This window comes from Elephantulus edwardii, unplaced genomic scaffold (assembly GCF_000299155.1).
Source record: "Elephantulus edwardii isolate Elephantulus edwardi_28Jun2011 unplaced genomic scaffold, EleEdw1.0 scaffold00105, whole genome shotgun sequence".
Taxonomy (NCBI): domain Eukaryota; kingdom Metazoa; phylum Chordata; class Mammalia; order Macroscelidea; family Macroscelididae; genus Elephantulus; species Elephantulus edwardii.
In genome coordinates this window covers 9,385,007-9,401,500 of record NW_006399855.1, presented here as the reverse complement: position 1 = coordinate 9,401,500, position 16,494 = coordinate 9,385,007, and the positions used below count along the sequence as shown (strand labels likewise).

General features: G+C 36.8%; 1 protein-coding gene across 1 annotated transcript in view; it reads right to left on the bottom strand.

Annotated features, from left to right (window-relative positions):
* Window positions 1-16,494, bottom strand: part of SFMBT2 (Scm-like with four mbt domains 2) — a 275,339-nt gene that overhangs the window by 62,718 nt on the left and 196,127 nt on the right. Inside the window, exons 11-12 of the mRNA XM_006891856.1 lie at window positions 4,213-4,326; window positions 935-977 (exon numbers count right to left, since the gene is read on the bottom strand). Coding sequence (XP_006891918.1) covers window positions 935-977; window positions 4,213-4,326 — 157 coding nt within the window. The remainder of the gene's footprint in view (window positions 1-934; window positions 978-4,212; window positions 4,327-16,494) is intronic.

The window sequence follows — 16,494 nt, the reverse complement described above, 5'->3', positions numbered from 1 at the left end:
CCTTATGCACTATGTTTGGAGATTAATATTTAAAAAATTACACCCACAGAACTGTTATTCTCATTAAAATAAAATGCAGTATCATTCAATTGCATTTTATTTAAACCTAAATGTTGGTAGCATGAAAAATTCAGTGTTTATTTTTCTATCCATTTTTATATATTTAAGCAAATAGAATCGTTTAGCATGGGGTGTCTATTTCTACATTTGTTATGTAGTTTCAATATGTAAAAAGAACAGATTGTTACAACTTTGTCACAACAAAGGCCCTAAAATGAAGATTCTCTACCTTGACATCCATTTTTCTTTATAAAATTATCTAAATATCAGGCAGTTTACACTCACTTCACAACTGAGGAACATTTTTTTTCCCACATTGGATCTAATCTTAAAAAATTTACAAACTAGATTATTTTACAGAGATGGAATTTTGAAATGTGTGGTATTTAAAAACTTGTTCATGTTCATAGATAAAAACTAGTTAGCTTAATAACAGGGAAGTGGAAGATTTGGGACGGAGACTCAAATCTTCCCTCTCATAGGGTTGGCCAAAGATGTCATGAAACAGCAAGCTATGTGGAGGACAGAGCAGTTTGTCCAAACTACACCTGTCGTATGTGTGGCCACTGAAGAATCACTATTAGAGACCCTACTCTCAATCTGTTACTTACGGGTGTAGTTCAGGTATATCAAAGAGGCAACAACAGGTAAGAAATTACCAGTTGGACTCCAAGTTCCTGAGCACCAGGCATAGACTATTGCACATAATAAATACTGTTTTCCTGTCATATTTATGCGTGTGCTGTTGCTATTTATTAACGAGCTCACTGACAAAAACATCTATGTGTGCTGCTATCTTCTATGAAGATACTCAACAGCTTTTCACACTGGCTGTTTTTTGCTTTCCCAAGGAAGGGGGAGGAAAGAAACGTACTGTTTTTCTGGCTGCACAACCGCAATCTTTCTCTTCTTTTGTGCTGTGAAGCAGACAAAGAGGATAAAAGGGAAATGGCTTCATTAGTTAGATGGACAAACATATTTATAAAAATGACTTAGTGTTTAAAACCGCGTTAGTTTAAAATGAATTTAAATACTGAAAGGTTATTTCCCTAATGCCACAATTCTATATTAATTTCTTCTTGGCTAGAAGCGCTAGCATAAAATAGACTTTGCCTTGCAGAAATGAGGTCTAAAGAGAAATGAGTGCATTTAATCCATCATTAAAATGTCTATTTTAAAGTATGTTTTTAATACAATAGAAGGCATAAATATTATACTTTGTATATATACACATACACAGAGTAAGATAAATTGTTAAGAACAATTACCCAGCATGATTTTTTCCCCAACAAAAACTGTCTAAGTCAAATAATGCTACCATAACAACCCACTTACAAACTGATATAGGTAGCACATTTATAAAAATAAAGTGTCTCATTATTATGGGTGCCTATTGAATATACCTGTGAGATACTGGTATAAAGCAGCAAATAATGATTGGTTTAAATAAGAAACAAAACCAAAATGTATATATAAGAAAAAAACAAAATAAGGCAAATAATGAAAACATTATTTGCTCTTGTCTTTAGTTTTTATTTCCATTAGCATGAATAATAAGTATAAAGTTCATAATCTAAGACAAAAGATGAATATAGAATAAACCAGTCTTTGCTATAAGGGTGCATTGTGTGTGATAGTGTGATGGGCGTCAAAGACAATAGATCTAGACACGTCCAACTTCACCCATATCATGTGAAAAAGGAAAAGTATACAGGGTACCAAATTGTGTCTGAAGGACAAAGACAAGTGGACTGGATCCCAAATCGGTGTCAGAACCCACAGAAGAGCCAATTTCTGGCTATGCTGACTGAGTTGAGAATTCACAATATATTAAATAAAAATAATCTTTTTAAAACATCACTGAGAATTATCCTGTTTAAAATGACATAACTATTTTTAGGTGAGAGGAAGATGTTATTCTAATAGGATCAGACAAATTGATCAGTGTCGTATAAGAAGAACACTGTCTTTAAATTTACCTCACCAAATAATCTAGAGGGCACTCGGGTGGCTTAATAGGTGTTTCTAACCCACCAGCTGCTTCATGGGACATAGACAGGCAATCTCATTCCTTGTGATTTCTTGCCTCTAAAAACCCAGTAGAGGATCAGCTGTGAATCGTTCTAAGTAGGCAATACATAAGTACAGCTCAGTGTTTCAAACAGATAATTACCTATATTGCTCTTAAGGGGAGAATCTTAAGTTCCTTCAAAATGCATCTACATAAGGGATTGTCAAATCAACAGCATTATGATGATATGCAATTTTCTTATACTAAAATTTTCTGAGAAGTTAAGTAACTGTACAGAATAGTAGGCTGCCAGATAAAGTAAAGGGGTGTGGGGGGTGTGTGGATTAGTGGTAAAGCACTGTTCTGACAACCAAAGGCACACAGTTCAAATCCCCCAGCTGTTCTGTTGGGGGAAAGACGAGCATTCTCCTCCTGTGTGATTGACTGTCTCTAAAAACCTGCTGGACGGTCAACTATGAGCCAGTGTTGACTTGATGGTACATGGCAACAACATAACATAAAAAAAAAAAAATCTAGAGATATAACACATTTCCTAGAACATTAAAACCTCTTTAAGAATTCACAATTATCTGACAGGTTGGGGAAGACTACTAAATATCAAGACATATTATGTTTAAAGACTTTGAAATGGTCTTATGTTAGATTAACATGTTGTTGTTGTTGTTGTTGCTTGTGGTTGAGTGCGACTCATAGCGACTCTATGAACAAAAGACCTAAAGCCTTTCCATAACTACTGTCATTTCTTCAAGTTCATAGAGTTTCCAGACGCATATGGTTTAGGAAGTGGTTGCCACTCCAGCTTCACTTGGGAGCTCCACCAAACACTGTCCATACTGGGAAACCATTCTGGTATTTGATACCCCAATGACACAAGTTTCAGCATCACAGCAAACCCAGGTTACTTCATACAGCACATTGACAAAGAGTGATGTGCAAAGTGGAAGAATGTTCCTCCAGATACAACAGCACTAGTTTCATTTAGTAGTAGTTAAGTATCATCAAGTCGGATATGACTGAGAGTAAGTTTTTCACAAAAGACCTGAACTCTGTTCTATAACTAACATCATTTCTGTATATTTAGAGAGTTTAGGGAGTTTGTCAAGTTTAGAGAGTTTGTAGAGTTTCCAGAGGCATCCAGTTTAGGAAGTGGATACCACTCCTGCTTTCCAGCCAGCATTAATCAATCTGGAAGCTCATCTAAACATTGTACATAATGGGTAACCATTATGGTATTTGACAAGTTTATGAAACAGTGTGCAGCATCACAGCAACACCAAGTTGTTCACTTCAGCAAGAAAGACAAAAGATTGCTGTATCATTTAAGGAATATTCATATATGATAATCACCTATCAGCTCTTAAAACATAGTGTTACATTAGGTTAATATGATTTTTGTTGTCATGTTCTTTCCATTTTAGTACTGTACATACTGGGGCTGAGTTTATCAGGAGTTTTGACGTTAATACAAGGCAGCCCCTCTCTGGCAGTTTGCATCCACCAGCAAGAGAAAGAAGGGCACTCTCCTCCTGTGCAATTCACATAGTCCCAAAAACCTGCCTGAAGAGCTGTTATGAATGGTTCTGATTTGATTGCAATGAGTTTGAGTCTATTTATTTGGTTCTTTGGGATCAGAAGATAAAATGTAATGCACTTCTAAAAGTGCATTAGAAATCTTACCTGTTAGGTAATACTAAGAACAGAAGAAATACTTATAAATATGCTAGCGAATTATAAAGGACAATTATGGTTACTTTGGGGAAAACGTCATAAGAAAAATTAGAGGGTTTTTAAAAAAATGGTAAAATTCAAGCACAAGATTTAATGTATATAATCTTTCAATATTGAATTGTATTATACTAAGAATAAAGATTTCTGGTATTTTATCTCCACCTCTCTCTGTGACCTTCAGTTTTGTTAGTGTCATCACTTGCCTTAATTTATTCACTTGTAGAATACTCTAACAGTTTCCATTTATACACACAGTTAAAGACAAATGAGGTAACAGAAACAGTGATGCTTTCTAAAAAAATCTTTTACCCCTTTTTTCCTAAACAAGGTGGCTATCCTTACTTCCCCAAGACTCCAGTAACCACTACTCGGCCCCACTAGGCAGTACTTACAGAGTGTTTTGTGTGGTGTGGTCAGGGGGTAAGAATTAGCTTCACACCAGCCCACAGGGAAGATATCCATAGATTCAACATCAACAATGAACTCTGGAACAGGAGGCTGCAAACCTGCATTAGCAAAAGTGAAGACAGAAGGTACAAGGGGAAAAAAATGTAATTACACAGGATCAATCTCTTTAAATGTTCAGACATACAAAGAACAGTAGAATGGACAGTACTACATTTAACGGTCCTGCAGAACTGGAGAAGTTAAGTGTTGGGTTGCCAACCAAAAGGTCAGGGCTACCAATCCCTAGTTACTCAGTTCAAAGATGAGGCAATCTGCTTCCATAAAGATTTACATCTTCAGAAACCTTATGGGGCAGATCCCCTTGGTCTTGCAGAGATACTATGAGTCCGATTCCATGTGGTTCCAGTGGTTTATTGGGGTTTGGTTTTGGTTTTTTTGGGGAAAAGCTTTGTATTTAGAATTAGCCAGCTGGATTCAGTTTAGATGATCCCAATTTTGTTGGCAGCATCACAGTCAGTAGCAAATTGAACATAGGCCTTCTTCTGTCCATCAAGCCTTATCAAGGTATTGTTATCAAGGTGTTGACCTTAGCCACATCAATGTCATAGAGCTTCTTTACAGCTTGTTTAATATGGTGCTTGTTGTCCTTGACATCCACAATGTGCACGAGTTGTTATCTTCTTTTTCATGGCTGACTCAGTGGTCAGGGGAAACTTGATGATGGCATAGTGGTCAAGCTTGTTTCTCCTGGGCGTGCTCTTCCTCCTGGGGTATTTGAGCTGCCTTTGGAGTCAGCACCTAGGCTGCTGCAAGGTGGATGATGTGCAGATCTTTTTTTTTTTTTTTTGGTGGCTGTGGATGCTTTAGGACAGCCTTCTCGGCCTTTAATGCCTTTGTTTTGGCTTCAGTTTTGGGGGTGGCAGGGTACTTCTTCTTCACTTTCCACACCATTTAAAATAGCCTTATGACATGCTGTCTGGATGGTGCAGAGTTTGCATTTGAGAAGGCATGCAGACAAAGGCCTGGTGAGCTGCTTCCATAAGATCGTATCTCATACACACACACACGTATGCAGGCACGGTTACCAAGAGACAAAATCAACTTGACAACAACGGGCTTGAGTTTATATATGTATCTATCTTTCTGTCTGTCTGTCATATAATATATCTCCTTACTAGCTGACCCATTACTGTGAAGCCAGAACCAACTCATGTGAAGTGAGAGTCGAACTTCCAGCCAGTTTTCAGAAACTGTAAATAGTACAGTAGAAGACTGCCCATCTTTCTGCTACAGAGCTGCTGGGAGATTTGAATGACCTATCTTTGGCTTGACAGCATATGTCATTACCTACTAGGTCACCAGAGTTTCTCCCTTATGACAGATACAAACCAATAAAAGTTCCAAGGGGTACTGGAGGTTCAGAAAAGGAAGATAGACTTCCAGCTGAACATGAGAAGAGATGAAAGGAAACTATAAAGACCTGGCATTTAAGCAAGGTATGCTGGAAGAAGAAACTGCTCTTTTTATGAGAACAATTTTCAAAATAAGGAAATATGCAGGGTGGGGACCACTGGGTAAATGTTGAGCTCATTACAATATAGTTTCCCAACCAACAAACTAACATTCAACTAAAGAAACTAAATTATAATCAAAAGGAACTAGTAAATCTTTTAAACACCAGTCCTGAGCCATGAACTTGTTAACTCACTAATTTGAAGTAATTTATTTTGAACTCAGTCTACTGGGCCAACAAAGACTTGCTATGCCACACAAAAGTCATTTAAGTAGAAATGTCTTCTCAATGAACATTTATCTATCACTTCCTGTTTTCTAACCACAATAGTGCCTTGAAACAACCAAATAAAAAGTTCAAGAAGTCATAAAAAAAGAAATAAATAAAAATTTAGTAGACTTTTCATGAGAAGCTGCCATCCCTAAAACAAATTTAAAACATAGAATACAATAAACTATTTAAAGGAATAAAATTCTATGCTGAATCAATAGCTCTTTTGAAATCAATAAGGAAAGTCATTCTTTTTTTTTTTTTTAATTTTTATTATTTTGTGTGTCTGTGTGCCGTCAAATCAGATATGACTGGTACAGGAGAAGATTGTCCCTCCTTTCCCGGCAGAGCATCTGGTGGATTCGAACCATGCAAGGCCACCAGAGCTCCCCAGGAAAGTCATTCTTGAACCAAGAAACCAAAGATAAAAATTCTAGTCACAAAGAGAATATGACTCACTGATGGAGGGCACATAATCTTAGTGTGCTTTTGTTTCCCCACTGAAAACCAAAAATAAAATGCTATGAGCATACCAATCTTTATATATATACCGATTACCATATAGGGTCTGATGAGCTTTGAATTGTTTTCTTCTTCCTTAAATGTAACTTTCAGAAACTAAGTATCACATGAAACACAAAACAGTCCTATCCCTGATGCTATTTACCTTCTCTGGCTCCTGCTTTTTGTTTTCATCACAAAGTAGATACAGTGAACACAGAGTAAGTTACTTGATAAGTGCTGTTGTGCTTTTTTTTAAATTTAGTGTTAAATCAATACATTGATGTGTATAATGTACTCTGAACAGGAACACTAGGTCTTTTATACATGCACCACGATTATCTCCAGTCACTGGGAAAACTTATTTATTCTCAAAGAAAGCAACTATTATTTTTATTATTATTATCAAACACAATTTTCCTTATACCTATATTTCCCAATTTGAAGGCTATGCAAGATAAAGAAATACATAGACCTTCTAACAGTTGAATGAGTATTACTAATTTCTAAACTCACCAAATACTATTTGTTTGCCAGCTATTCAATAATCTTATCAGGTAAAATTCAACTACTGCATACATCAGTTATCTCCAGATTCATATTTAGGAACAACAGAAGGAAGCATGAAGGGAACTTTCTAGCTTATTCTTTACAAAAGGATGCTTTCCTTTCCCCATGTTCAAACATCACATCATCACATTCATCAATGTGTATTTCTGTAAAAATGTATATTGGTAGGACTTCCTACTGCATTTTAAGATTCATTTGATGTCTTTCATTCATTTACACAGATATTTATGAGCTAGTACATTTCAGTTACCTTGTCTTCCAGAAAGTCATGATCCTAGTTTCCATCTACCTCAAATCTAGTCCATTAAGGAATCTCTTAAATATTAACTGACAGAAAAATGACTTATCTATAATCCATAAACGTTTTCCTCACTCAAAACTTCCCAAACTTTGTGTGTAAACCAATATAAAATAATATTAAAAATTTTCCCAAGTCTCCTTGTAACTACTTTCTTTTTCTTTATCAGTTTTATGAGTTTGTTATTATTTTTGAGGGTCATCAAGGTAATTATGACTCAAAAAGACACTACAGGACAGATTAGAAGTGCCCCACAGGGCTTCCAAAGCTGTAATCTTGAGGGAGGCAAACTGCTACATTTTTCTGCCTAAGAAGTTGATGAGCTTAAACTGGTGACTTTTTAGTTAGAAGCTGAGCACTCAACTGCTGTGCCATTGGGGAGATTTTGTGAATCAAACTAAGAAAAATGATTTTTATCTCTTTCTGAAACAGAAGGAAATCTTTTTATATATAACTCATTCTTTTCCAAAGGTACAGAATCAGTAGCTGAGTTTCTTAAAATAATCCATTTAAAAATGGAATCCAAGATTCCTGGGTCATGTTAGAGTTGCCACTGGTGTACAGAAAAGGCGGATGTTCCACTGAGAGGCTAATAATAGTCTTTATAAAAAACACAGACAAACCTATTTTGAACACGACTATGCTAAACGTCTGATCCTAGATCCTAACATGTAGTAAGTAACAAGAACTGTGTTTACTCATTCTTATCCAGAACCTACATCTCAAAACCATGAGAAAGCCTAAATATCCAGCTAAGGGAAGTACTTTAATAACAGTACAACTCATTAGAGAATATTCTGCAGGTATTGCATAAAAACCACTTTTTATATTTTAGAAAAATATGCCTAAGTTATATTGAAGGGGATTTGGGGGTTTGTTTTTTTGTTGTTGGTGGTGTTTTTGTTTTTTTTTGTTTTGGGGTGGTTTTTTTTTTTTTAATAAAGATAAACTATAGAATCCTATGTAGAAGACAGGAGTCCTGGTGGCCTAATGGTAAGGAATTACATTGCCAACCCAAAGATAAGTGATTCGAATCAACCAGCTGCCCAAGGGGAGAAAGAAGATTAATCTGCTCTTTTTCAATTTACAACCTCTAAAACCCTGCTGGAGGGTAAACTATGGGTCAGTTCCAACTCTCTAGCACATAACAGTCATTGTTTAAAAGGGGGAAATATATATATATATATATATAATAAATATTGAGGAAAATGCAAAATATAAATAACTAGTGCATGTCTGTGGAGACAGGAACTTGGCGGCTTTGGGACTGGGCCACAGAAATAGGAAGGATAATCTGTTTCATAATTTTATGGTTTTTTTCCTATAAAAATAACTTATTTTATAATACTCCACAACAACAATAACAACAAAATAAGTTATTCAGTGAAGGCAAAATAGGCTTTTACACGAATACTTTATTACTATAGTGGATAGAAGAGCAAGGTATCTACCTTAAAATAACAATGACAAAAATTAAAATAATGTGAATCACTTTACATGAAAGGGAATACATTCTACTTGCATGTAATTTTTGGCAGTGAAAAAGCATACAAAATTGTGAGATTCACTCTAAAACCCATAAAGTTAATACTTGCAATTGGATATATCCTGAAGAGTAGGTCCTCAGATCAACTGCTAGCTTGCACTTTCCACAAAAAGTTCTACTTGCCCTTCTGAATTCAACAAGATGACACATTGCACTGTAACACCGTTTGTGACCTGACTCTATTAGGAATATCAAAATGAATAAAGGACACCATTTAGGAGTATGTCCAAGTAAGTAAATACCTTTCCAGGAAAACAGTTATATCAGACACCTAATATTAATTCTTTCACTCCCTACAAATTACGGTAGCAAGAACAAGCATGGATAAGCACAAAAGCAGGTGAAGAGTAAAGAATCTAGAAAAGGCAAGAAGGATCTGAGGGGAGTAGAGCTAACACAGAGGAAGGGCAAAGGAGATGTCTTTTCTTTATTTCAGTAATAGCACAGGTACACCTATTCATCTCAGAAATTGGGAGGGGAAGAAAGGCAGTTAGTTTTAAAGAGAACAAATGAACCTTGTTCAGTGTCCCCAGTGAAAGTTAAAGGACACCTCAAATTTTGCTAAGCTCATGTGAGATGAGAAAATAAAATATGTAAGACTAGAAGGTTAAACTGGAAGCAGGAGCGGCATCCACTTCCAAAATGGCTTGCCTCCGGAAACTCTATGTACGCACAGTGCTCAGGCTGTTCTTTCATAGGGTCGCTATGAGTCATCTACGACTCCACGGCATTAAACAACAACAACAGAAGGTTAAAAGCCTAGACTGATTATCCACAAGAGAGCGCTAGTGATCTAGTTGGTACGGAAGTGCTCTGTCAACCAAAAGGTGGGTGTTTCGAATCTACCAGCTGCTCCAGGGGAAAAAGATGAGCATTTTCCTCCTGAGCAATTGACAGCCTCTGAAAATCCGCTGGATAGTCAACTATGAGTTGGTCCTGACTCTAGAATGAGTGAGCAAGGATTGAATGCTGAGAAACATGCTCATAATTTGCAATGCTAGCTCCCTATGCAGATGCTTATCCACTGGGTTAAGGAGCCTCGTGGCAAAAGGTAAAAGGTATCAAACTGTCCAATGAAAGGTGGGCAGTTCAAAACCCCAGCCATTTTTGGAGGAAAGAGATGAGCAGTCTCTTTCCCTAAAGATTTACAGGTGGAAGAAACTTGAAGGATTAATAAGAAATGGGTTTATGTAAAAGGGTAACTTCCATTTGAATATTTACTATCTTAGTGAAAATTTACATGGCACATTGAATTCCTAATGAATAATTTTTGTAAAAACTATCCCAAGGCCTTGGTTAGAGTTTTCACAGTGTGTGAACCATCTCATTATTTCCATTCTATTTGATCTGTTTCCATTTGACATCCCTGCCTGTCCTTGCCTTTTCCTTTGTCTTTGGATAAATGTCGATTGCTTGCTCTCATGTTGTTGATTGCTTAAAGAAGTGCTTTTCTAATGGCTAACACTATTTGTAAGCTCATCTATTACTTGACTGAAAAAAAGAACTCTGGGAATGGAGTCCGACTTGGGGTGACAGTCTTGAGCATTCCTATAATCTCAAAATCAGTTCAAGAATCCTTTTTTACACGTATCCAGATGTAGTTTTGTTCTACATTTTTCTCCCACTGTATTGAGTATGGTCTAGCGAAATGTCCATGGAGGACTGCGTGTGTATCCTGTTCTGCTGAAGCAGCTTCCCTCACAGATGTTTCATGCAAGCCAGATCTCTTTCTAATGATCATACAACCACCCACATTGACTTGAAATATAATCTTTTCACATTTGCTCTTTTCCTTGCTTTACTTTTGCAAGCCTCTGTAAAATGCTTAGTGATCACCTGAGTTTTTCACAAATTATGAAAAGGCTTAAGGAGCAGTTTTCTGCACCTGGTCTCCACCACAAAGAGACTGCCTCGGGCACGTTTCTCTGAGCCCATCAGGTCTTATCTGTTTGATCTGTCATAGCAATTCAGTAACTTCAATGTGCCCAAGAATCCTCTGGATAGGTTAGTGTTACAAATGCAGATTCAGGACTCTCATCCCAGGGGTTAAGTTCAGGTCTGTGGTGAGCCTCCAAAATAGTAGTTTTCACAGGATCCCAAATGATTTTGGATGGGTGGTTTACCAGGATTGAACTTAAGTATATGGAAAACCAATCAAGGCTTTCTTGAATTTTTGCTTACAAGTATAATGTACTGTCTTAAAATTCAGTTGGCAAAAAAAGCAATTCTTAACAGGCAATTGTATCATGAATTGCTTTTTCATTGAGGAACATGTATTTTACTTAATCCTCCTAGTATTTAGTAAGCATTTCATGATAAATGTGCACAGGAAGTCTTGTACAGCATGCTACCTAATATGCAAAGACAGGAATATGGCTCAGGATCATAATTCCTAGCACCAATAAACATGTGAGGATGTCTGTAGAAACAGTGATGTCTGATGGACCACAGGCTCCATGTAGTTGGGCACCGCTGGAATGAGAACTTGCGGCCATCATTAACCTTTATTTACTATGTATCTATTAATCTGTTTCGAGTACATCTCCATGCAACTATCCTTTCACTCACTCAACCCCCACAAATGTCTTGTGAAGTAAGTTCTATTAGTGTGTATATATACATTTAGTGACACTGCACAGATAAGAGATTGTCAAACCCAGAAGTATAAGCCTGCCAATGTCACACACCTAGAAAAGTATTGTATGTGAATATATTGGGAGAGGAAGGCTATTCAAGTCTATGCTATGGGATTTAGTCTTTACTTGGTCAGAAACAGAGACTGAAAATTAAGAGGAAGGTTTAACAAGTGGTTTGTACCTATATGTGACAAATCTATCACTGAGAGTCCCAGGACATGATAGAGAAAGAGGAAGAAGACCATATAAATACTGTAAGAGAGGACGAGTGGAATAAGAATGTGGCAGTGTGAACAGAAAGATTCTGAAGTGATGACCATGTTATGGGGACCAGTAAGGAGGTATAAAGACAAGGATTCAGAGTTTGCATTTTGGATGGTTTCTACAACTTGGTAGAGACTGCTTCAGAAAGAGTAGAAATAACAACTAAAAAAATCTATTCTGGGCACACTGAATTTAAGATGTAGTGTGATAAACAAATATCAATATGCTGTTTTTCAGTTAACATGAAGAGGTGAGTTATAAATCTGTTTACTGTGAATGTTAAGTATTTGGATTTGCCAGCATAAAATCACAAAAAGATAATTATACCATATATAGCACTGAGGAAAGAAAGGACTCTGAAGCATCTTGACCATTTTCACATGTAAGGGAGGCAGGACAAACTTAAGAACCAAAGCAAATGTACCTGAGAATTTTATCTGAATAAGAAACTACAGAGCCTAGTATGACAGGGATGGTAGAGGAGGGGTTTTGAAGGAGTCCACACAGGTCAAGGTGCAAGAGAGAGAAATACTTTTTCTTTTTTTAAAACCAGAGTTGTTTTTAAAAAAACTAAAAGCAGAACACTAGTGGGAGAATGGAGGTAGAAAAAAGTAATTAGTGTTAATAAAAAGAAGATGATGGAAAGAAACTATTTAAGAGGAAAACACTAATTATATTGGTTTATCCATTGCTCAAAAAAAGAAAGAAGGGCAGTTTCCTCTCATGAGATTTATAGCCTCTGAAAATCCACTGGAGAGCCAGCCATGGGTTCCTTCTGACTCAAAGGCACATAACAACACCAAAGCCTAAATACATGAGCTGAGTTAACCCAGCATATCTTGTATTATTATATAACTGGAAAATAAAAACTCTATTGTTTTACTATTTTTGTAAAAATACTAAATCGCTGCCAGGAACCTCTCCAGAGTGCTAAAGAGCAATGATATCAGTCTAGAGACTATGATGCACCTGATTTAGGCCATGGTCTTCACAATTAATTGGTACACATTAGAGAGCTGGACAACAATTAAGGGTGGCAGAAGAAAAATTGATACCTTTGAATTGTGGTATTGGAAAAGAGCACTGAACTTCCATAAGCATGGACTGCCAAGAGAACAAACAGGTCTAACCTGGGGAGGGTGAAAGCAAGTTGCTCCTTAGGGGTAAGGATTTTGAAGCTTTATCTGACATACTTTGAGCATGTTGCCAGGAGGGACCAGTCTTTGGAAAAAGTCACCATGCTTGGAAGGGTAGAAGGACAGAGCAGGAGAGGGAGACCCTGGGTGGATTGACACAGTAATTAGTGTGTTGGTTAGATTGGCTCAGGATAGAGCTGGGTTCAGAGCCATTGTGTATAGAACTGCTATGAGTCGCAGTCCACTCAATGGCACATAATAATAACAACAGCATAATCATTACATAATGTAAGATCTTACATATTCTATTATGCACAAAGTACATTTGTGTCTCACTGTATACAAGTTCTGTATTTGTGAACTCACCTCCTCGCTAACACTTATGTACAAGCATACAATCACCACGGTCAGGTGAAGATGGGTGGAGAGTCATAAAACAACTGCACTGCCACGCACAATTCCAGCTGAGGTTAAACATGGAAACTTCACTCTTCCTGCTTTTCATCATGCTTTGTGGTTTATTTTAGTGTGATAGTTTTTTTATTTCTTCACATTGTTAGTTCACAACATCAAAGCTTTAAATGGCCACCAAATGCAGTGCTAAAATGCTGTTTGTATTCTTCAATGCAGGAAGACTGGGATGTGTCTTATGGAGAAAATACTTATGTTATATAATCTCCATTCATGAATAAGTTAAGAATGCTGTTGGCCATGAGGTCATTGTTAATGAGCCAACAAAACATCTTACAAGTTTTCTTTAAACAGAACATATGCACTGATCGGCTGATGAAAAACTTGTGACACCAGGTTTATAGGAACCTGGACCCACAATAGCTTTTTGCTTAATTTGGATCTTGCATATAGCTCATCATCTGACTCTGGACTTGAGTCAGTGGCCTTCTCAATTGCCTTGGGATCCATTAGCCTCTGCAGCTCATGAGCCAGCAGCCTGTTATCTGGTCAACTGATCTTGGGCTCATCAGTCTCTACAGCTACATGAGTCCGGGTAAGTCTTCGATCTCATGTCTGTTTTGGGACTTGCCAACCTCTAAAACCACTGAAGTAATTTCCTTGGGATAAAATAATTTTTATCTCATTCTTTGCAGATACATAGAGAAACAAACACACACACACACCCATACGCACGCGCGCGGGCACACACACACACACACACACACATTCAAGCTTCACTAGTTTTGCTAGAAAAGAACTTAACTCTAGAAAACATTATTGCTGCTGACTAGCAAGGTAATAGATAAGTGTTAATCAGACCTGGAAATTCAATTTCTCTTCATAAGCTGCAAAGTACTGAGATCAAGGTGGAACGATTCCAATGTCTCCTCACAAGCTTTATAGTTACAAGAAACCATGACGTGGAGTTAGGTAGAAATAAGAGCTTCCTGACTTCTGGGATACAGCAAGTCCTGGTACAAGCCCCATGAAGTCCTTTCTCTAGCCTCCATAAATAATCACATAAGCATCTAGTTTCCTGTGAGCAATCCCTTCCAACTTGAAATACCTTGAATACTATCCTTTCTGATATAGGGATGAACACTCTACATTCAGTTTCCAAGACCTCTGAGTTGCATTATCAAGTGAGTTTTGCCATTTCCTGATATGTATTAGAATACCTATGGGTTTTACCTGTACAAATAGAATTTCTTTAATATGTAAATGAGGTCCCAAAGTGTATGTCTTAAATCTAACTGCTTTTGAATTAAAAAAAAAAGGAGCAGATTACACAGGTACTCTAACAGAGTAAGATAGGTGCCATTTGAAGATGGTCACAATGCCAGAGTGACAGAAGCTAAGGCAAGGGCCTTGTCTTCCCCTAAGCCAACAGAGAGATAACTCTTCTATACTCAGTGCCCTAAATTCAGACTTTTAGAACCTTAAACTGTGAGACAAAAAAAGATTCTGTGTTAAAAAAATATTCATTTGTGGTTCTCTGTTAAAGAGCATGATGCTGTTGTTGTTGATTGTGAGTCAAACATGACTCATAGCAATCCTACAAACAAAAGGCCTGACACCTTTCTATATAACTATCATCATTTCTCAAAGTTCATAGAGTTTCCAGAGACATGTTGTTTAGGAAGTAGATGCCACTCATGCTGCATAATAGATCTTAAAAATTCATTTCATCCTCATGATATTGGGTCTTACTATCCATAAGCATGGTATATTATTTCATTTCTCCAGATCTCTTTTTGTTTCTTCTAATAACGTTTTGTAATTTACTTTGTATAGGTCTTTTGTTTCTCTAGTTAGATTTGTTCCTAAGTATTTAATCTGTGATTAGCTATTGTGATGGGTATTGCTGACCCTGGAGGACATTATGGTGAGTGAAATGTCTGTTTCAAAATGATAAATACTGCATAATATCACTATTATGAAGCAGAACTGACATGGGGTCTTGGGAGGAGAATAGGAAAAGAGTTAATATATATTGAATACCGTATTGAGATAGATGAGTTAGAGAAGTGTTTAAAAGGAATCTATGATTAGGCATTATATGTAAGACAACAGTCCAGAATAAGAGGTGCACTACAAAGAGGACTAGGGGGAAGGAGAGAAAAGGGGGTGAGGAAGAAAATGGTGCAAGAATAAATAAATATTTAAAAATGTGAACTGGGGAGAGGGAGGGAGGGAAAATCTGCATCAATGAATGAATGAAAATCCAACTTTTCTGTAAACTTTTGTTTAAAAAAATTCATTTCATCCTACTAATATATGCTGAAAAGACAGCCTGGCATTGAGCTACTCTACCAAATAAATTACCTTTTAATATTCCACTTTAAGGGAAAAAATATGATTCTTAGGTTTTGTTTGTTTTTAATGTATGCTTTGTTTTATTTTTTTTAATTTTCTACTAGTTTATTTACAAAATTCGAACCTTGGGAACAGGACCGGCTGACAAATGCTAAATTACATATTGAAAGCACGAAAATATAAAACAATTCTACTTTAATTTAGAATCAAAAGACAACCAAACTAAACAGTGAAATTTGTTGCCTTTAAGGCCATTCTTACTCATCATGACTACAGGACTGAGAAGAATTGACTTATATTGTTTCCGAGGCCATAAACCTTCCTGGGAGCAGACTCCCATATCTTTCCTGAGTTAAATGGCTGGTGAGTTTGAACCACTGACCTTTGATTAGCATCCACTCTTATAATCACTGTATTATGAGAGTCGGGTGTCACCGTAATTTGTTCTTTAATTGAGAATCAGACTACCTATTTCAAAACCAGGTTTTGATCAAAATATCTGTGGCAGCAACAAGTTAAAGAGCCATGTAAGCAAGTAAGGATGCCTGGTAATCACTACTCTTTACAAACCTAAAAGTTCAGCTATACCAGATTTTTAAGGTTAAAACACAAAAAATTCATAGATGTAGAGTATATCACATCTTTTCTAGGTTAGAATGTTATTGCTGTGTACTGTCCAGTTGAAATCAACCCAAACCTGACCCTCCAAAAGATTTCCAGAGGCAGTTAATCACACAGGAGGAGACAGTCCATCTATCTCCTG